Source organism: Ammospiza caudacuta, chromosome 11 (assembly GCF_027887145.1).
Source record: "Ammospiza caudacuta isolate bAmmCau1 chromosome 11, bAmmCau1.pri, whole genome shotgun sequence".
NCBI classification, from domain to species: Eukaryota; Metazoa; Chordata; class Aves; order Passeriformes; family Passerellidae; genus Ammospiza; species Ammospiza caudacuta.
In genome coordinates, this window is record NC_080603.1 from 4,576,157 (window position 1) to 4,597,494 (window position 21,338).

A 21,338-nucleotide genomic window follows, 5' to 3' on the forward strand; every position below is an offset into this window, starting at 1 on the left:
ACAGGATTAATTTATCCTAAGAGGACTTGCTGTGTGGGCTTAACATGCCAGCCAGTGCTGTACCCTACAGCTGTGTCTGGTTCTGGATTTCAGGGTGACAGCTATTTGTTTAAGTCTCAGCTCTGTAAGGTTCTGTGTTTCAGGGCCACTGCTATTTGTTTAAGTCTCAGCTCTGTAAGGTTCTCTGTTTCAGGGTCACAGCTATTTGTTTAATTTTTTTATTTGTATTTTTCCGGGTTTGGGAGATTTTTTTTTTTTGTCCTTTCTTTCCTCATACTCATAGCTGACACCTTGTGTTTTGTATATGTGGCAAGCTTCCAACACCTTCAGAAAAGTACCTTTGCACTGACCACTGCCAGACAGAAGTGCTTGCAAGCAGCCACTTGTGGGCCATCCTACTTTGCCAGGAAAAGCAGATTCTTCTGTTCTCCACAACAGAGGTTTGGTATCAGAATGCTTGAGGGGGACCCCTTCTTAGGGCACTGCTTGTGCAAATAAAATAAAATTATGTGAAGTTGTAGTAATAATTAAGCTGAATTGCAAAGTCTCCATGGGGAACAGAAAGTATCTTGAAATGTTGTGGCTCTGCTAAAACATGTTTGCAGAGCCTACTTTGCCAGCTATAAAATCAAAGCAAGCTAACTGTTCACATTGCAGTGGCGTGCACAGTCAGAGGTGGGGATAATTTGTGCAGAAGATGAGTCCTCCAGGTGCCCTTGAGTGGCCTGGAAAGGAGAGGAGTTGTTGTGACTTGCTGGGCATCCTGAGCTGTGCACCACCACAAGGAGTGTCTCAGCAGGAACTTGTAGAGAGCTGCGAAGTTGTTTCACTGTAATGAACCTGTTGCCCCCCTTCTAGATGATTCAAGTGTGAGAAGCAAAAGCTGATGGTTACTGAGATGTGCCTGCTGCCACCTCCGCCTGGAAACCCCTCAGGAAACGTTTTTGAAGGCAGAGTCCTTCAGGGCCTGGAGCAAGGAGCTCTGCTCTGCAGGGTGGGAGGCTGCTGGGGCTCTGTCCCCCCTGCACAGAAGTTCTTAGTTGGGTGTTTTGGAAGCCAGATCCTTGCCTCTTGTAAAGGGATCCAGCGTGGATAAAGTCAGCCTGGGGCTGTGTGGAGCTCACAGGGAGGTGACTCAGTTTGGCACGAAGCTGACACTGGAGACCTCTGCTTTGGTGTTCTCTGGGTTTGGAAACCTTTGCTGTGTGTATCCTAAGATAGGAAATGCCAGGTCATGATGACTGGACCCTAGAAGCCCCTCTCCCTGCCTTTGGACCCTTGCTTATCTCTCTGTAAGACTATAGATCACTTTCCTTTTGACCCTTACTGTAGGACAATCCCTAAAACCCCTGTGCCCTATATAAAGAGCTACTTTTGCCCAGTTTAGAAGATGCTGTCCCTGAGACCTTTGCAGAAGACAATAAAGGACACCTCTGTGGAACCTCACACAGCCTTCTCCTCTCTCTCCCTGCGTCTGCCAAAGGCGCTTCGCAAGCCAAGAGCTGAAATCACCTAATGAGCTGATAATCAGTAAGAGCTGAAATCTCTGAAGAGCTGAGCTTGCTAAGGTTGCCTGCGGCTGGGAGGCGGGCAGGCCGTGCCGGGCAGGGCTCTGCTATCCGGGCTGAAGGCAGCCAGCCGGGGAGACCCAAAACCCGGCCGAGGCTGCCTTGGTGTGTGCTTTGCCAGCAGAGCCTGGCGGTGTGGGGGCACTCGGCACTGCTTTCCCCATCAGCACATGGCTCTGCAGGCAGCTGCCTCCGCATGGTGCCTTTTGCTGTCTGTGACAGGCCCCGGGTGAGTTGTCCCTGTGGGTCCCAGCTGCAGAGGGGGAGGCTGAGAGCCCGCAGCAGGACAGGAGCCATGAACAGCGTGGGGAACCTCACTCCTGACAGAACAGAGCATGGGGTGCCCTGCATCCCCTCCTGCTGCCCCACCTCTCCAGACTGCTGTACCTCCCCTGGTTCACACTTCAGTGTGCCCTTCTAGTGCATTTGTACTTAAAGAAATGAAAATAATGAAAATTTATACACTCTGTCAAGGCAGAGTAAGTGACTTCAATAAAAGCTGGAACTACTTGTATTTCTTAGATATTTTTGTTGCTGTTGTTTAAGAACTGGAACGCAGCAATATTTGCTTTTTCATTGTGGAGTGCTCTATGAAAAATAATTTTGTTCCTTAATAAAGTTAAAATACAAGTTTTCAGCATTAGGATGCTTTAATAATTTAGTATTTAGTCTCGTAAAGAATAGCATTTGTAATTTAGCTCATGTGTTATCGTATTGACTCAGACTTCCTGTAAAAGCAAGCTACTTTCTTGATTTCTCAGCCAATGCTGTCAGATCTTCCTTTCTCTTGCTGCATTTCCTTGGCAGAGTGAAACTGTAAAGTCTAAACCCCATTTATCTGTTTTGTGAAGACTTATGGATTAAGATATGTTTTTTAAATCAGCTTTCCATGCTCCAAAAGAGCAAGGAGTCTTTTCTGCAGGAGTGCCTGAATTACTCAAGGATAGGCAGTAAGGTAGTTCCCTGGGAAAAGCAGCTTTTTCTTTTCCCCTGTTCACTGTGTGAACCACCACCATCAGGTTATTTCTCTCCCTGTATTTTGGGTGTATCCAGTGCTCAGGGTGGATCTGGTTGCTCTGGTGGGACCAGAGAGCAGGCAGCCTGGGAGTCTGCCCTAGCTGGGAGCAGATTTCAGACAAAGAAGAAAGATGTCCATTTTGAGTGGGCATTTAGACATTTAAAATGCTTATGTGGTGTTTAATGTGTTTGCTGCTGTCCTTCCAGCCCTTGGTAACAGCCCCACAGGGTTTATCTGAGGCAATACTTGCTCATCTCTAGAACCTTGAGCTTTTCCTTAATATGTTTTTCTGTTTTCCTCTTCTTTTTTGCAGGTATTTCTTGAACTCTTCAGCACATCACAGAACTGCTGTTTTGGGATATCCTGCTTAAGCCCTTGGAGGAAAATCTGCCAACAGCCAAAAATGACTTGAGTTGGAGAGCTGCTGCTTTATCCCCAGGTAGCATTTGCAGCTCAGTAACCTCTCAGCATTGCAGGGTTTGCTTTCAGCAGGTTACTCAGGGAGGAAGTTGCTGCTTGTGCCTCTCTGGGAACAGCTGTGACCTGAATGTGTTTGTCTCCTGAGGACACTTGGAGCCTCCATACTGCTCCATACTTTTTGGACACATCTGGAGCAGCCATGTAGGGAAATGAGCAGCTCCTGTCCTGGCTTCTGTGGTCCTGTGTGCTGCTTGGGAGGGGTTTATGCATCAGTGTATATTTTATGCACCAACCCCCATAAATCAGTCTAATCTGAGGTGCTTTTTGGGCAGTCATCCTGTTGGATTCCCACTTTTCTGACATGTTGGGAGCTGGAGCTATCTGCTAGTGTGAGGCAGTGCTGTACAACAGCATCTGGCTTTGCTTTCTCCAGAGGTAACTTACCTGGAGTAATGTTCATCCAAGTGCATTTATGAGCCCAAACATGTCCCAAAAATACTGGGGTTTAATTGCCTTCTATCAGGTGGTCAGTGAGGTTTGATGTTGACAGTGCACTCAGCCCACTGCAGACTTGCAGCAGTTCCCTGCAAAGTCACCAAAGTATGAGGCTGGTGAAGCTCCTGGTGCTCATAAACTCAGAGCTTTTTTTTTTCTTTCCAGTTCTATGCTTTATCATGCTCTTCGTTAGTTCTTCAAAGCTTGTGGTCAAGTAAAAACTCACTTCTGGAAGTGCATTTGTTGGCATTTGGATGTTGTCAGGGATGGGAGATGAAGCAAAGCAATGAGGAGACTTACCCTGCTTGCTGGTATGATACTGGCAGTGTTAAATTTGGCTGTCACTTGTGGAAGGGAGTAGAAAAAAGGTTTGAGTGGCAGTGGCCTGAGGTCACCATTACATAGCATGTGATGGCTGATAGCCAGCTCAGGTCTTTGTTTTGCTGTTTTATGTGGTAGACTTTGAAATGAGATCTTTGAACAGCCTGAAATTTTAGCATTACCCTGATGTTGTCTCTCCCCTCCCACTGCAAACAGATCTCCATGATTTTACCTGAGCTGTTTCCTTTTCCCAGGGCCAGCTTCCAGTGTCCCAGCTGGGGATGCACCGTGCACTATGGTTCACATCAATGTGTTGAAAAAGTTCGTGTGTGTCCTTCTGGTGGTCCTGGTGGCACTGACAGTTTGCCTGTGGAGAGAAACCAGAAGAAGCTACTATGATCCTTTGAAGACCAGGAATGATGATTTGCAGGGGCACAGGGGCTTGGAGAAATGGAACACTGTTAAATCACAAGGCCTTTTCCATGAAGCAGCCAGTGAACTGGGGCAGGTATCCAAAATATGGCTTGGTACCCAAAACAAAGTGAAAGGCAGCACCTCTGAAACAGCTGAAAAGTCCAAGAAAGCAGCCATTGGGAAGGTATGGGATAAGGACAGCTCATCCAGAAATCTCATACCCAGGCTGCAGAAGGTCAGGAAAAACTACCTGGCCATGAACAAGTACAATGTGACTTACAATGGGAAGATGAATGCTAAGCTCAGCCCAGAGAAGCTGCTGTGCCAGCTGCGGGACAGAGTCAATGTGACCATGATCCAGAGGTCAGATGGGCCTTTTGGAACCTCTGAGTGGCAGCAGTACCTGCCAGGGAAAAGCTTCAGTGAAGCAGTGGGACAGCTGGGTCGCTGTGCTGTCGTGTCCTCAGCAGGCTCTCTGAAATCATCTCGCCTGGGACAAGAGATAGGTTGGTATCTTTCAGTTTGCATGAAGTCAAATATTGTTGTTTATAACTTGGGTTGGGTAGAAGTAACCTGCTGTCATGCTCTTACTGATAAATCTCTTGTGGTCAAAAGGTGTTTAAAACAAGTGGAAATGTTAAACCTCTAAAGTCAGTAAATATTTCAGCCTAGCTGGAGATGGGAGTAATAGGGAGCTCTATTTTAGCAGGTCCTTTTGATTTTTTGTGATCCTGTTGGCACCTATCTCTATAGGACACGAAAGAACACAAGCTCACCACCGTTCTCAAGGTGAAGGAAAAAAAAGGGAAGTTTATTCTCTGACTCCAATATTTATAGTTTTACAAAAGTGACAGCGGATTGAAAGGTGACAGTGACACCTCTCCAATGACACTGGTCAAACCAGCAGTCCATCAACTCTCTCCTCCTCCATAAAGGAATGCAAAACAATGAGTTATTTACAGAAAGTGTGTGAGAAAGTTCACTGCAAGAATGTCAACATCAGAAGGCTTAGAAAATCTTAAAAAACCAGGGTGACAGGCATCACTGGAAGGTCACATGAATATTGGATACCAGAGAGCAGTCTTGGTTTCTCAGGTGTTTGTTTCTTGAGAGGGCTTGGGGTGGGTTGTGTAATGCTTATGGCACAGTCAAAAGAAATTCATACTGCAATATATTTTCAGAGAAGAAATTGAAGAAAATGGTAAAGGGGAAAAACCCTTTGGACACAGCCCTGAGCTGTGTGTGTTGAGCTGAGGGCTGGGCACAGACAATCTTCAGAGGTCCCTTCCAGCCTCAGTGATTCTGTAATTCTTGCTCAGGGCTTTCCAAAAGTGCTTCTGCTTCATTCTGAGCCATAAGGCAGCTGGCTGAATTTGAGTGGCCCAGAAGACCATTTGCAGTCTCATCTGACCATATGCAGTACCTGAAGTTAATGCATTAATTAATAACTGCCAAAGCTTTGGTCATTTACTGTGAATTATAAAGAAGCATGTTTTGATACCAAAGTGTTTTGTGTCTTTACAAAAGCAGCCTGCTGGGGAAACCAACTCTTCAGTTAACTCAGGATTTTGTACCAGGCAGAAAATTCTCCAGAGCCTGCAGCTCCCTCAGCTTGCTTCATTTTTTGGTGTTTGGAGCTCAGTTAAGGTTCATGCTTTGCTGAACTGTAGCTTCACTGAAGGAGAACTCTTAAGGTCTGGGAGTTTTCTCTCAAGTGGAAATTGTTTGCAGGCTTTGGTGTATTCATAAGTTGTCTGTTGGCTCAGATCCTTTGGGCCTGCACTAAGCTCTAAGTAGCCTTCATCTTCTGAAACAGCTAGATGGATAGATTTTAATGCATCATTCATGAACAACTTTGGTGAAGCCTTCAGAATCATATCCCTCATGGGAGACAGTGTTGAGTACTTGCTCAGAAGTTCTCCCCCAGACTACTCTGTGTCCACAGGCAGGTGAGCAGGAGCTAGAGTGAGGTTGAGCAGTTGGTATGAAATATGCAGTGAAGACCAGCATTGCCTCCTGGTACAAATTGCAGGTGAGAGTTGGTTGGTGTAATTGTTTCTGCCTCTTAGGAGTGTTTGAAGTGAGATGAGTCAAAACTTGGGAAAGCAGTTCTTCCTTTTCCTTCAAGCACCTGTCTCAGGTTGTTTGGGTGCCTCTTGGAGCTCAGAGCTGAAGGTTTGCCCAGAAGTGCCCTCCTGTTGAGCAGCCTCCCCAGCTCTGCTGCCTTGTGCCCAGGGCTGGCTGTGTTAGGCTCCAGCACTGCTGCCAGTGCTTGTTCCTCTGGAAGGAGACCCTCACAGGAGTGGGAGCTGATGGAATGCAGTCCCTGCACCTCTGCAGGGGTATGGGAGCAGCCAAGTGGGACAGGCTGTGCTTTGGCACAGATGTCAGACAGGCAAAGCCCTGTCCTTGTTCCCACAGCCACTCTCTGAGCCCTCCCCACACTGAAGCATTGGTTTGTTGCAGATCACAAGGGATGGATGCTGGGGAGGTCACTGGCAAATGCCATTAACCCCTGCTGCTGTCCCTGCCCTGTGTTTCTTGTGCCTGGGTCACAAACTTTCACCCTTCTGTTCAAGCAGTGCTTCTGCAGAGTTTGAGCACTTGCAGCCTTGAGCTAGGCAGGGGGACTATTAAGAATTCAGGAGCATTCAGTGTATTTCTGTACAGTTTTCCCCACTTTTTCCATGTAGGAAATGTTGTGGTGGTGTTGGAGGAAGTTATTTAAAAGGTACTAAATGAAGCTTAAAATGAAGTATTTGTGTAAATGAGCACAATGGATTGCTGAGTAATAACTCCATGAAATATTTGTTCTATCCAATCATGTTAAGATACCAAATGAGCAATTAGGTAAAGCAAGGGAGGCTGGCAGAGCAGCACAGGGTTGTAAACAACCACCTTTTACTGGACTCTTGGTATTACTGAAGGTTATAAATTGCCACTGAAAAATGTGATGTGAGAGATACCAAGGATAGCACAAGCACCTGGGGACAGAGAGCCAGATACTGTGCCTGAGCAGCCACTAAACACCCTTTTAATGTACACAGAGCCAGCTACTGTGCCTGAGCAGTCACTAAACACCCTTTTCATGTACAAACCTGGGGCATAGGAATGCTTGGTGTCTGGCTGAAGTTACAGATGGGGAAATCATAACCCTGGATTGTGTTAGTGCAAGGCAGGATGTGGAGCTAAGGGTCTGTAGTGGAAACTGCAGAGCCACTGCTCAGCATGGAGATACTTTTTTCCAGAAACATCACCTTCCTTGGTTTTGGATGGTGCTTTGGAAGGGCTCTTAAGAAGTCCCATTGTCCAGGAGAACAGAATTGAGAAATCAGTCTTTGCTGCCAGGGATTACTGATCCTCCAGCACTGCCTGTTAGAACACTTCCATTTTCAAGAAAATGATCTCAAAAAGAGCCAGTTCTAGACCAGGTGGGTCCTTCTACCCTGGAGCTTGGCAGTTCCCACAGGCCCTGCTGCAGGTGCTGTGTGTTGCAGTCATGTGGGCTCAGTGTGAATGCAGGAAGGATCACCCTGCTTCCCTAACTCAGCCCCTCTGATCACAGGGAGTGTTTCCTACCCAAATGCAGCCACAAGGCAGGGAGGAGCCAAGCTGACAAGCACAGCCTCCCTTGGAGTCACAGCAGCAGCCTGACTCCAGGGTGTTACAGTGGCCTGGCTGGCTGTGCCAAGGCAGAGGAGGGGGCTGGAGGAGTGCTGTGCTATCTTAAGAGATGATGCCAGCAGAGGAAAATGCAGTGAACCCCAAGGCATGTAAGAAGCTGTGTCTGTGGGAGGCACAGCAGTGGGAGGCATGCTGGCAGGCTGAGGACAGCTTGGCTTTGCACTGTGGTTGGTGTGCATGTTTCTGGAGCTGGTCAGCCTCCAGGCTGGAAGGGAGGATGCTGGCTTGCCACTACTTCCTAGTTTCTTGGTTTGCAGTCAGCCATGTGGTAAATTAATTGTGTGTTGGTCTATCTCATGGTAAAGTGTTTGGAAGGAGGCAGAGGGAGAGCAAATGCTGGGGCTGTGCTCTCAACCTGGCAGCTGGTTGTAGTTTTAGAGAGTAGATTTTTAAAAGAGTATTGGTCATAAACTTTGAGCCACATCTTCCTCTAAAGAGGACTTGCTACTTCTGACTTGCTACTTCTAGATGTTGGGTTGAAAGCCAGGGATTTAGCAGACTGCATTAGAAGTGCAGATGAATAATGTCACTTGGTGGTGGTGTCACTCAAATCCAGCTGCTGGCTCACAGCTTTTCCCTCTCTTGGCTTTCAGACAGCCACGACGCCGTCCTGCGCTTCAACGGGGCTCCTGTCAGGGGCTTCCAGGATGACGTGGGCCAGAAGACAACAATTCGTCTTGTCAATTCCCAGGTAGGTCTGAGCAGGGGGCACCAAGCAGGCCAAGCATGGCACAGCTGTGTGGCTGCACTGTCTGGGAGCTGGGAGGGCTGTCCATCTGATTTCTCCAGTCCCTAGCACATGGCTGTTCTCCTTGGAATGGGGACAGTTGGTAAATCTGAGGTGGCTGCAGTGGCACTGGCATGCACTTGCAAACTTGCAGTGGCCTGCTTGTGATTTACAGCAGGCCCAAGGTAATCTGTGTTTGTCTTTGCTCAAAGGCTCTGTGAAGGCCAGCTCCATGCTGCTGCTGTGTCTTTGGAGTGAGAGGCAGGAACACTTCAGCCAGTGCAGGTCAGCAAGGAGAGGTGTGCCAAGGGATGAGTTGTACCTGCCCACAGATGGGTATGAAGAACATTTATGTGGTTGTAATAAAAGAACAGTGTTTCTTTACTGCCAACAAGGCTGCAGACTCTGTAGGTAACACATTAACCAGGGCTGCTACATAGCTGAAGACTCTTGACAAAAGATCCACCTGTAAATCTGTAGCCTGTGCACAGCCAGGAGAGAGATGGGCTCTAGTGGGTCCAGGGCCTCATTGCAGAGCATGGCAAAAAGTGCCTTTAATGCAAGGCCTTGCTCACAGAGTTACATCTTCCCTGCCTCTGAGAGCTCCATGTTGGCACCAAGGTGTCCCTTTGCTGATTGCCTTTGGCCAGACTGTCCAGGGTTAGCACCCTGTGCCTCAGTGCATTAGCAGAGTCAGTCTGCCCCTTGTCCAGGAGCTGAGTGAGACCCTTGCTCTTGTAGGCACATCTCAGAGTGCTTGCACCTCTCCTCCACAGACCTCTTACCCTTCATGGTTGTCCTTTCTGGGGGGAGGAAATCTTCAAGTGTAGATATGCAAGACAAAAGAGGAAATCACAGTAGGATGTGCTGGTGAGAGAATGGAGCAGGACTGAACAGGCCAGGAGACATTTGGTTAAAGGACCTGGTGCAGCACTGAGTACAAGCATCTCCTCACCCCACAAGAGGAGGAGGAGGAGGAGGCTGTAGGCACATGAAGGCTGAGGGAACTGAGTGAGGGAGAGATGAGTGGCTGAAGTGTAGCTTTTGTAAGCCTGAACCAAAAAGGCAGTTTCTTTTCCTTACCCCAAAGCTAAGATTTTTAGGATTGCAGTTTTCTCACCTGCCTCTGTGTGAGGAGAGCATGGATGCTGCTGTGTAACAAGGTTTGAAGTTTCTCGAAACAGCAGCAGGAGGTTGACCATCCTCTTCAAAGGCAAGACAGAGCTAATGTGTAACCAGCTTGCCTCCTTCATTTTGTGTGTCTTTTAAAAGATTCTTGTTTCTTGTGTGACTGTTTTTGCTACCTCTTTCAGCTCTTGGGCCACTTTTCACTTGCTGCTGTGCTCTTTGCTGTTGCTTGCTGCATCTCATTCCTCTGCATTAAACCTCCAGTCAGAAGGGTGACAGTTTGTCCTTTCTGAACCAGTCTGGTTTGAGCAGACAGATCTGGCTGCTGACTTCTGTGCCCTGTTTGACATTTTTCTTTTTTTTTTTTTTTTTATCTTTCCTATCTCTGTGTATTTTTCTAATGTCAGATAGGTGTTATCACTTAAGCAAACTTTCTCTGGAGGATGTGCTCATGGCCAAGCTTACAGTGATATGAAAATATGTGCATGACCTCTGTGCTGTCAGTGTTATCTGCTCAGGGAGGAGGGTAACTGTGTGCTTGTACAGCTGTGATAGGACTCTCCATGTGGATTCTCCTACTTTGGACCAAGTGGAGTTACAGCCATGTCATTCCAGTGCTTCTGTTCTCCATGAGATCAGCCTGCAGTCATGGGTGATGTTCCCTCTGAATGGAGAACCCTCAGGAAACTTCACTTGCAGGGAGAACAATATTGCTGCAGTTTGTAGAGGCTGAAGTTGACTCAAAAGGCAGCATTGATCTGGCTGCTGACCAGGGAAAAGATGTTTTCCATGTGTGTAGTGCAGGAGTCTCATCTGGGGTTTCTAAACTGAGCAGCTCTGACTGCAGTTTGTTAACTTCAGAGACCATTGGATTGGAAGCCTGATTTTCTTACATGTTTTTATTTGCACTTTGAATGGTTCAGTGCTGTTTTCAGTCTTGGTGACATCATTTAAACCTTCTTGTTAGTGGGGTGGCCTGATCACATTATCCTTTTAGCTTTCTGCAGGAGCTGTGCCTTATCTTGCCTTGCCCAGAGCTCTTACAGACATCAGGTACTGGACAAGCTGTAATTTGTTCTTGTTCTGGGCTGGCTTTTCTTGTGTTTTAACTGGGAAAAGGAATGGGTTTGGGGCTTGGCTGCTTTTATTTTGGCTCTCACTGCTGATCAACCTCAGTCTGCTGCCAAAGTGAAGGAAATGGCATCTCCTAAATCTGATCTGTCAAAGCTGGTCAGTATTGAGTAATATCCCTTTGGCACACATGGCCAGTGGCCCTGAGTTTCTTAATAATTATTTTAAGATAATTTTCTGTAATTTTCTGGCCAGTCTCTAGGACATACATGGAGACAGAAGTTTTTAAGAGTAGAGTGGAGTATCTTGTACATCTGTGTGCATAGGGAAAGATTAATGGATTGGTACTGACAAGAAGGCAAGAAATTTGGGAGCTCCAGATCCGAGGATATGCTTGTAAGCCCACAAGCTTCATAGTTGTTCTAAATAAAGAATTTATTTAATGTTGCCTCATTTATTTTCTCAGGCCTTGACTGGTTCATCAGTACTGCTGCTTTTTGAGTGGCATGTTTTCCTGCAGTCTGACACAAAGCATTGATTTGCCCTGGGAAACAGTCACATCTTGCAAAAACAAGGGCAGAGGTACATGTGAGGGGGTGCTGGTGTCATGCTGGAGGACACAGCTCCTTTCTGCAGAGCTGACCAAGGGCCACAGCATCTTGTTCTTCCCAGCCCTTGTTTCCAGTTCTACTGGCATGGCTTCTTGCTGTCACAGAGAGCACACTCTGCTTTGGCTGCCTTTGCTGTTATTGGCACTCACAGTCTGCAGGGAGGAAGAGAAAGGAGATAGCACATCAGTGGAATGGAGGAAGGCTGTGGTGGGAAAGGAGAGCATGTTTGGATTGCAGGACACTGATTGCTGGTAGCAGGAAGGAAGGAAATCATTGTGATGTGGCCAATAAATGTACTAAGAGGATAGGGACTGTATGAACAAGACACTGTTACACAGTGAATGGGCTAAAGAAGAAACCAGAAGACCAATAGATCACTTGACTAATTAGGATCAAAAATCTGGGCAAGACAAGTCATTCATGTAGTAATTTAAATGAATTTGTTGCTATTAAACAACAAATGGACACTGAGGGTAAATGGGGAGCGAGATTCCTTCAGCAGACAGGTTCAGTGACTGATGGCTAGCAGGCAGTGCCCAGACCCAGCTCCAGTGTGTGGGAGGACACAGGCAGCAGTGGCTGTGGAGGTGCTTCCCACCTGGATTCTTGTCCCTTTGCTTTTGTGCCTGTCACAGCTCTCTCAGGGTTCGTGTGCCTCTGCCAACACACATGGCTATGGAAACAGTGAGATGAAAATAAAGTGCACGTGCTCCTCTCCATATCCCTGCCCCTGTGCAGTGCTCCATGCCACCTGTGCCAGCTGAGGGGATGGCTGGTGCCAGCTGCTGGGCCCCTTTTGCCCCTGGTGTCCACACCTGCAGCACTGCACACTCCTGCTGTCAGTGACCTAGATAGTTTAGCTACTGTAAGGAAATGAAACCAGGCAGTGCGTGGTCAAGGCCAAGGCCTAATCCCATAGAGTTAGGAACAGATGTGAGGAACCTTTTGGAATCATTCCCATCTGGGCTGGCTGCAGCATCCTTGTACTCTGGTTTTGGGGACAGCCATGCAGGCAGCCAGGATGCTCAAGGACTAATTGGCTAGCTCATAATTAGATCTGTGGAGATAATCAGGACAAATGGAAGCTGATTTGTATGATTTATGATTTCAGTGTTTACGAGCTGTGCCTGTACAGGTTATGGCTGTGGGTGGGTGGGGAGGACAGGAAATGAATAGTTTGATTAAAATTGTTTTCTTTCTGCTGCAAACCTGGGTTGCCCTTGGGTGTCCCAAGCAGTGGTGGTTATCTCTCTCTGTGTATAAAGAGAACTCTATTTGAAGCTTTTCTTCTCATTGCTGCTCTCAGATTCCAGCCTCCCCTGCCTGAGCCATCCCCTCCCTGCTCTACAGAGGCAGTGAGGGGCTTGGCATGAGGCAGGATTGGCTGGAGATGCTGTAGTCTCTCATCTCTTGCACTGATGGTCTCAGCAGGCTGCCAGGGTTCCTGTTGCTGGGGGGAAACTACCCACCTGCAGGCCTTTCTTTGGGTAAAATGAAGGCTCTTGGTAGATCCAACAGTGTATTTGCACTAGGCTCTGCCTGGACTGGCAGCAGCTGGTGTTGTAGTGCTGGCATCCTCACACAGGCTGGGTCACTCTGCAGCTCCTGTCCTTGGTGTGTTCCTGGAGATGGATGGATGGATGGATGGATGGATGGATGGATGGATGGATGGATGGATGGATGGATGGATGGATGGATGGATGGATGGGAAACCTTGGGAAGCATCATGGCAGCTTCTCTTGGGACTCTCTACCAAGTCCTTTGCTGCCTGGTAGGACTGGCTTAGGAGTTGGAAGGGCATTGCTGGGGCTGTGTCCTTGCTGTACACATGCCATGCTCACTAACCAGCAGTAGGGTGGCTCTGGCTATTTTCAGGTGTTTTATTGCTTGGCTGCCTGCTAATTCTGATAGTATACTGCATATCAATGTATCTGTTGTTGTTTTCCAAGCTTGTAACTGTTGAAGAGCAGCAGTTCCTGAAGGAACCATTATATAACACTGGAATCTTAATTGTCTGGGATCCAGCACCATATCGTGCAGAAATTCATGAGGTAAGGCTGAGTTTTTAGTAAATAAAATCAGATTCACATGCTTTGAAGTGCTTCTGTTAAACCACTTCCTCCTAATGTGCAATCACTCATTCCAAGGCCTTTGTTGTTTGCCTTTTTGTTTTATGGGTATATCTGTGTGTACTTCTGTGAGTATTCCATGCATGAGTGCTCCTAAGAAAACTCTTGCCTGCTTCTGATCCCTGTGAAGGGCCTCAGGCCAAGGATGATGGGTCACCACCTTTACTTTCCCATGGGCTGATGGCACAGGGAGGAGGTCACTGCTGGCTGCAGCAGGTGTCTCATTATAGGATGATTCCCTCTCTCTGATGGTTAATCTAAGATTTGCTGGTGGTTGATGCTTGGATATTTCAAGCAGCAGTCAGCCATAGCATATACTTGATGCATTATGAATGGATTGGGAAACCCTCTGAAGGTCTGTGTCAGCTTTCACCTGTGGATCTGCAATCCCCTTGGCAATTCACTTTTGATTTTGAGTACAAAAAAACATTGTTTGATATGTGATGATGAGCTCTGGTGGCTCACAGTGAAAGCAGGTAGGAGTGAATAGTCCATTCTTTTATTTTAAATTCTGGCTGTAACTGAGAGGTCTTTGCATTCTTTCTTTGGCCTGCATTTCCTATTTCCTCACTGCTGTTTATTTCTGTGCCTTGTCCCACAGCTCCAGGAGGCATAAAGGGCTATAGACAGCATGTTTAAGAGTCAGTAACACCAGGATGAGCTATTTCTAACATTGAGAAAAAAAATCTCAAAATGACTTTAGGAAAATGTAAACCATTCCTAGTTGTTACTGAAAGGGGAAATTTAAGGGTGCAAATCAGCTCAGCCTGGTTCAGGAGGCTGAGCTGGGAAGACTTTCCTGCAGAATATGCTGCTTGTGGAGAAGGATCTGGGTCTGGAACATTTAAGGCAGAGTTCTCAACATTGTCTGCTGTTGGGGAGTGCAAAATGAAATTACAAAATTGAGATTTGGGGTTTCCCTGCTCTGTGTACTGAGTCAGCTCACCACAGTGACCCAAGGGGACAGTGAGTGAGGGTGTGCAGCAGGATCTTCTTCCCCAGCAGCAGCAGGTTGACTCATCTTTGTTTCCTGCTGGTTACAGTAGAGTGGGCCAGAAATAATCTGACCTCCTGATTCTCTCTTGCAGTGGTACAGAAAACCAGATTACAACTTTTTTGAAAGCTATAAGGCGTATCGCAGAGCACACCCAGAGCAACCCTTCTATATCCTGAATCCCAAAATGCAGTGGCAGCTCTGGGACATTCTGCAGGAGAATTCCCTGGAGCATATTCAACCTAATCCACCATCATCAGGAATGCTTGGTAAGATATTGCCCTCTAAACTTCTGGTTCAGTTTGCAGGCAGGAGCTCTCCAAGATGCCTTCTTTCAAAGACAACTACAAATTTATGGGGCTTATCAGAGTGTTTTTACAGTATTTGTCCTGTGCCAAAATTTAAGCTTCCTGTCTTCAGAGCAGCAGCTTAGTTGTATTAAAGTAAGTGGTTTGCAGCACCCCTCTGAAACAGCAGTCACAAACATGGCCCAGTTCCAGGTGGAAACAGGAGAGCAGGCTGCAACACTGGGATGGCCTCTAGGATTTGTAGCTTCTAGTGCCAGAGCACTTCCCACAGGGTGCAAAAGGAAGGATGTGTCTCCTGCAGGCTCAGATCTGGTCAGGCAAATAAATCTGATTACTGTAAATGAACTCTAAGGGTGTGCCTGTTTCTTTTCCATATATTATTTATATATAAATATATTTGTGTATGTGCATAAAGACTTACTGGGGGTCTGTGGAAGGTCAGGCTGAATAGTTGCCCTGAAAAGGTCAGTGATATGCTCTCCTCAGCAAAGCAACTCCTTTTTACATTCTGCTGTTGCAAACATTTTCCTGCTTAGTGCAGAGCAGCTCTCATGACCAGCTGAATGAAAAGGAGTGAACCTCTGAGGAAGCTGCCATGTATTTGAAATCACAGCAGAGATGTAAAGTCTTGTTTCCCGTGGGCTGTCCAACTGCTGTGCTTCCTCTCTTTGTCTGCTCCCACCTCTGTTCATCACTGCTGGGGCAGAGGCACTTTCTGTCTCTGTGTAAACAGAGCTGCTTCATGATTTTGCCAAGCCCAGCACCTATTAAATCATTGCATCATTGCTTGGATATGTGTAGAGCAGCTGTGCAACAGCACAGTCAATGACTTCAGCAGCAGAATTATTAACTGGAGTTATGGGCTTGAAGACAGACACGTCAAACAGCAGCTCCTCCAGGGCTTAACTTTGGGCCAAATCCTCTTGCTTTTTGCTTTGTAAAGCAAATGACCTTGCCAAATTCAAGGGCACAGATGAGTTCTAGTTTCCACCTCTGTGTTCCCTGGAAGTCCTGAGTGTGATGGAAATTTTTCATTTGAAAAGGTGAATGAAGACATGTTTAAAATATACTTTAGGTTCTTTTAATGTCTTACAGTTCTTCATGGTCCTTGCTGTCTCAGATACTGCATGAATTTTCTGTGATGTTACACACTGATTCAGTTTCTCTGCTATATTCTTGCTATTTCTTGCACTTTGAAGAAAAGTAGCTGCTAACTGTGGATTCCATCTGATCTGGCTGTGCCCAGCACTGCCTGATGTCCTTGGGTGACAAGACACAGGAGGGCAGCACTGCTCTGCTCCAGGAGCCTGAGGAGCAGAGGCTGCTCAGTCCCTGAGCATCTCCCAGCACAGGCCCTTCCATTTCCCTGCACTCACAAGAGGCAGCTGGGACAAATGTGAAGGTCTCATCTCTGCTTATCCAGGCAGGTTTGAGATGGGCTGTTCACATCAGCTAATTGCAGTGCATGCTTGGCAGACACCCAAGTTTCCATGAAGGTCACAGATAATGGTAGCACTCTTAAAAATTGTCCTTTTGGCATGGCTGTCAGTGTAAACAATCAGCTGAAATCACGTTGATCATACACTTGGCAAGGGAGGGCTTCAGAAAAGAGCCCTGTCTGGCCAGACTTGTTCTCTGCCCCTGTGCTCTGAATGTTAATAATGGAAACCCTTCCCCTGTGTCCTGGGTCAGAGCAAATTTTGGAGAGAACCCCTGAAGGGCTCCTCTAGGAAAGCAGATTCAATCAGCCCCTGCCACCAATTGGTCCAGGAGAAAATACCTCTTTGGAGAAAAGTGGAAAAACCCTGTTTATTAAACAATAAAACATAAACAATATTAAAACCCCTTGCTGCTCCAAAAGAGATGACAAACTGAGACAGTCCCTCCCTGGGTTGCAGCTCAGCTCACTCGGGCTCTGATCAGTCCCTCAGTGCTGGAAATGTCCAGGCCAGGCCCGGCCCGGTGGCCACAGGTGCAGCTGCCGGTGCTCCCCTAGGTGTTCATCCAGAGCAGGTTAAACAGGGCCAAAGAAAAGGGAAAAAACCCCACAGTCCAGGGAGCTTCTCTGCCTCAGCTAGCTAAACTAACTAAAAGCAAAGGAGAGCTCTGTCCCGCTGTCTGTCCATCCGCAGACAGCACAGTGCAGGAGCAGGAGTGTGGAGGAGTGAGTGCAGTGTCTGAAAACAAACTGAGCTGCTTCTCTCCCCCCTTCACTCTCTAGAACAAGTCCTAAAGGTGCAAAACTCACTATTCAGCATAAACAGAACAGAGAACTGGGGATAAAAGCATCATTTAGTCAACCCAGGACACTCTGGGATTTGCCTGCTCCCTGTTGGCTGCCTGGAGTGTTGAACACTGTCTCTGGTGTGACTGGGGTTAATAACAGAAACCCTTCCCCTTGGAGCTCCCTGCTGGCTGCCTGTCCCTGTGGGGTGTTTCATGCTGTGTGTGGTGTGACTGGGGTTAATAACAGAAACCCTTCCCCTCGAGCTGCCTGTCCCTGTGGGGTGTTTCATGCTGTCTGTGGTGTGACTGGGGTTAATAACAGAAACCCTTCCCCTCGAGCTGCCTGTCCCTGTGGGGTGTTTCATGCTGTCTGTGGTGTGACTGGGGTTAATAACAGAAACCCTTCCCCTCGAGCTGCCTGTCCCTGTGGGGTGTTTCATGCTGTCTCAGGTGTGACTGGGGTTAATAACAGAAACCCTTCCCCTCGAGCTGCCTGTCCCTGTGGGGTGTTTCATGCTGTCTCAGGTGTGACTGGGTGCCGCTCTCTGTCCCCCCAGGCATTGTGCTCATGATGACGCTGTGTGAGCAGGTGGATGTGTACGAGTTCCTCCCTTCCAAGAGGCAGACAGACATCTGCCACTACTACCAGAAGTTCCACGACCACGCCTGCACCATGGGAGCCTACCACCCCCTCCTGTTTGAGAAGAACCTGGTGAAGCACATGAACCAGGGCACGGATGAGGACATCTACACTCATGGCAAAGTCACCCTGCCTGGCTTCCGCAAAGTGCAGTGCTGACAGATTGGTTTTACTGGGTTTAGTTTTCCTTGACTTTCGAAGCACTTTTTAAATCAGGGTTGTCAGATTTGTTAGGTCTAAGCACTGGTGTGTTTTGACAGCTCTTCCACGTAGCAAGGCTTGCTCTTAGGACTTTGTTGAGCGACTCTGAGCTGTAAGGCTCTCTGTGGTACAGCCACTGAGCTGCATGAGTCACTGCAATAAATGGACTCTCAGTGGAGCCAGGCTCTTGCAGCACGTGGACACCTCTGGCTTCATCTCAGCTGATGACAGGGTAGGGGAGGCACAGGAGAGGCTTTCTAAGCAGAGATTGCACAAGTCAGGATCATGCAATGAACATGGGTCGATTTGCTTCAAAGGGGCTGTGACAGCCAAAATCCTGGGCCATTGGGAAACGTGAAAAATTGTTTCATATTTGTTCCCATAGTCAGGGGCTCTTCAGATTAGGGATGATTTATGGAAATGCTGTCAAACTGTGTAATGATAAGTGACACTTCTAATCCAAAATATTTGATTTTATAAACAATCTGTGAACTTCCTTCCAACTTGTAAGACTTCTGAAACCACTCAGGTGACATTTTTGGCAAAGGAAGGGGAAAGTAATTCATAATTAGTGAATCTTGCAAGACCTTTTAATCTTCTTACTTTTTTTTTTTAATAATTTAAAATAAATTTTAGTAATCATTTACTTTTCCAGTACAGTGCTGGGCTTGGTACAGAAGAACCCTTATGATCAGAAAGGTTTTGGGAAGATGCTCCAAGGCACACATGGGAGAATGCACTGGAAGTTGTTGCCTTTTTCCAGCTCTCTGCTGCTCTACCTTTGCAATTGTTGAATTACTTGCTGTACCCATTACCACAAACACCACAGAGCTGCTGCTAGATGAGTTCCAGCCCTCTGCAGGCCAGCAGAGGGGATCTCTTGACTGCTGTGTGCTTTTCTGCATAGGTGGGGAGCAGGTTTGCCACTTCCATGCTTCAGGAGTGGTGGGGAGGGAGAGCATGCTCTGCTTCTCATGCTCAAACACAGGCAGAGCTGAGAAGGGCAGCTGCTTCTGCTCCAGGGACTCCTGTGGAGCAGGGTGGAAGGGGCAGCTCTGCAATCTCAGGTGTTGGTGAGAACACCTTCCCTGTCTTCTGTACTCATGTGTTTCATCAGGTCTGTAAAGAAAGCTTTCTCCTGTTTTGAATAAATCCTGTGAAGTCATTGGCCTGGTTTTGGTGAGTGTTAAATGTCTTGTCCCATGGCCTTGGGGATTTGTAGCAGCCTTGTGTCACCACAGGCACAGCTGTTCCCTGCCCATTCAGCCCTGCTGCTCCTCCAGCTCAGGGCTGCCTTTCTGCACAGCCATCTCTTGGCATGGATTGGATCTGTCAGTGTTCACAAGCTTCATACAGATAGAAAGGTCCAGGTCCTTGCAGCACTGCTCAGGAGCACCACATTCCACTATGGAGTGCAAGGAAGGCAGCTTGGAAACCATTCCTTCTCACTACCAGGAGAGGAGGGAGCTTACAGAGGAAAAGCCATGATGGGTTGCTTTGGAGAGCCACAGTAATCCTCTCCCATCTCCACTCTTGGGTTTTGACAGCCCTGCCCTCTGTTCCTTGGATCAAGGAAGTATCTGCCACAGCAATTTGCCTTCTTACTGTGTGTTTAGTTGAGATTCAAATAGCTACTGACTTTTTTCCTGGGCTGTTTAATCTGTTAATTCTCACAATATTTTCCCCCAGCTCCCCCACTGTGCAACCAGCCCAGGCACCCTCCCTGGCTCGGGCTGTGTAATGGATGGATGGAAGCACAGTCTGCCTGCTGCTCACCTGGGCTCCCAAACCCCCCTGCTCCTCTCAGGGCTCCTACAAGGACACAAAATTCCCAACACATTCCCCACATCTCTCAGAACCCTTGGTTACATAGGAGCAATAGTCTTGCACTGAGCATGGAATTTCAACTGTTATGCTAACAGTTTTAGCTACATCCAACATGTGATTCATTTACAGTCTAAACAGAGTTTTACAGGAATAATGACAGAGCTTAAAATAAGCCAGTGATAACGCTCTTTTTTTTCCCTTTTTTTGTTGGTCTAGATTGAAATCTAGTATAATGTTCAAGTGATGACAAATCTGGTATTTAGAAGAGCCAGTTGTAGGTTAGTGGGCAGTAACAGCTAGATTGCAACAAAAGTCTTGTTCTGCAGTCTTCACCATTCCAGAGTGAACAGCTTTCTGTCCATGTAGAAAGGGGGAAAGGGCAACACTGCCCTTTCTAGTGAGCCACTGAAGGACTAAGGACTGGCAAGGATGCTCTGTAATTACATGGAAAAGATGGAAAATTTCCAGCTGGAACCTGCTTTTACTCCTCTTTGGCTTTGCTTTTTTAGAGAGCCACGGACATGGGTGGGAAGAGATTATCTGGCCAGAGGAGGTGAGTGCCACTGTCAGCAGTTCATGGCTGGACAAGGAAGTGTTTAGGTGATGTGGAAGGAATGACAGGATGTTACTGGCAGTGGAACACTGGACTTTGTTGTCATTAAAGATTTTTCATTGGCTGGGCTAACAAAGCTGCCTGTGGCTTTTTGTGGTTTGCTTTCACTGAAGAAAAGAGGAGAAAAGTCCCAGAAATTCAAGCTGTATGCACCTGAGTCAACACACCCATCCTGGGTGCCCTGAGAAGAATGGAGTGGGTGAGTGACAATTCGATCTGACAACCCACAGTAAATCAGCAGTGATGGTTAAAGAGATACACGGTGGCACTCCCTGAAAAGAAACAGGAGCTGCCCCAGCCTTTGTTTCTGTGCCTGCAGGCAGCTGAAGGTGTGGGCACAGGCACGATGGCTCATCCTCCTCCTCTCTGTGAAGTCTGACGCTCTTGCCCAGAGCTGTGGGTGTCTGATTTCACTTGTGAATTGTACCAGCCTGGCAGGGAAACTGCAGCACTCGCAGCAGGTGATGGCACAAGGCACGGTATGGAAGCATCAGGCTTCACTTTGGAGCAGATAATTGGTGTGCATGGCTATCCACACCTTAGTTCCTCTCCATGTCCACTGATAGGAGAGGTGAAAGTTGGAGTTTGTGGGGTTACCTGGTTCAGCAGGGCATCCCTTACAACTCCTGAGCTCCTGGGAAATGCTGGGAGCAAGCTGAGACCCAGCTGAGTTTGTGCCCTGTAGGAATGTGCCCCCCGTTGAGGGAGTGACAAAACTATCCTTTGTCCTCTTAAAAAAGAAAAAAGCCCAGAAGTTTCTCTCCTCAATGGTAAAAAGCCACCTCATAGGACCTGGGGGACTTCACCTCAAACTTAAGGATAGCCAATTGGACAGGAGCCAAAAAGTCCTGCTTAAGCAATTTACTAGAAAAAGAAGAGAACCAAGAAACTTATGGCTTTTATCAAGTGTATTACTAGGAGCAAGAACCTACTGCACCTGGAT

The 21,338-nt window shown here is 47.3% G+C and overlaps 1 protein-coding gene across 7 annotated transcripts in view; it reads left to right on the top strand.

The window, feature by feature from the left end:
• ST6GAL1 (ST6 beta-galactoside alpha-2,6-sialyltransferase 1) overlaps nt 1-20,387 on the top strand; it is a 46,364-nt gene extending 25,977 nt beyond the window's left edge. For 6 of the 7 annotated variants that reach the window (XM_058811991.1, XM_058811989.1, XM_058811990.1 and 3 more), the window contains 6 exons: nt 2,900-3,025; nt 4,077-4,742; nt 8,514-8,611; nt 13,407-13,508; nt 14,675-14,849; nt 17,672-20,387. In XM_058811991.1, the coding sequence (XP_058667974.1) occupies nt 4,118-4,742; nt 8,514-8,611; nt 13,407-13,508; nt 14,675-14,849; nt 17,672-17,913 (1,242 nt within the window). In that variant the 5' untranslated portion in view covers nt 2,900-3,025; nt 4,077-4,117 and the 3' untranslated portion in view covers nt 17,914-20,387. Of the gene's footprint in view, nt 1-1,513; nt 1,798-2,899; nt 3,026-4,076; nt 4,743-8,513; nt 8,612-13,406; nt 13,509-14,674; nt 14,850-17,671 lie in introns of those variants that run through there. The other variant, XM_058811995.1, reaches the window with a different exon arrangement.
• The last annotated feature ends 951 nt before the right edge of the window (nt 20,388-21,338 follow it).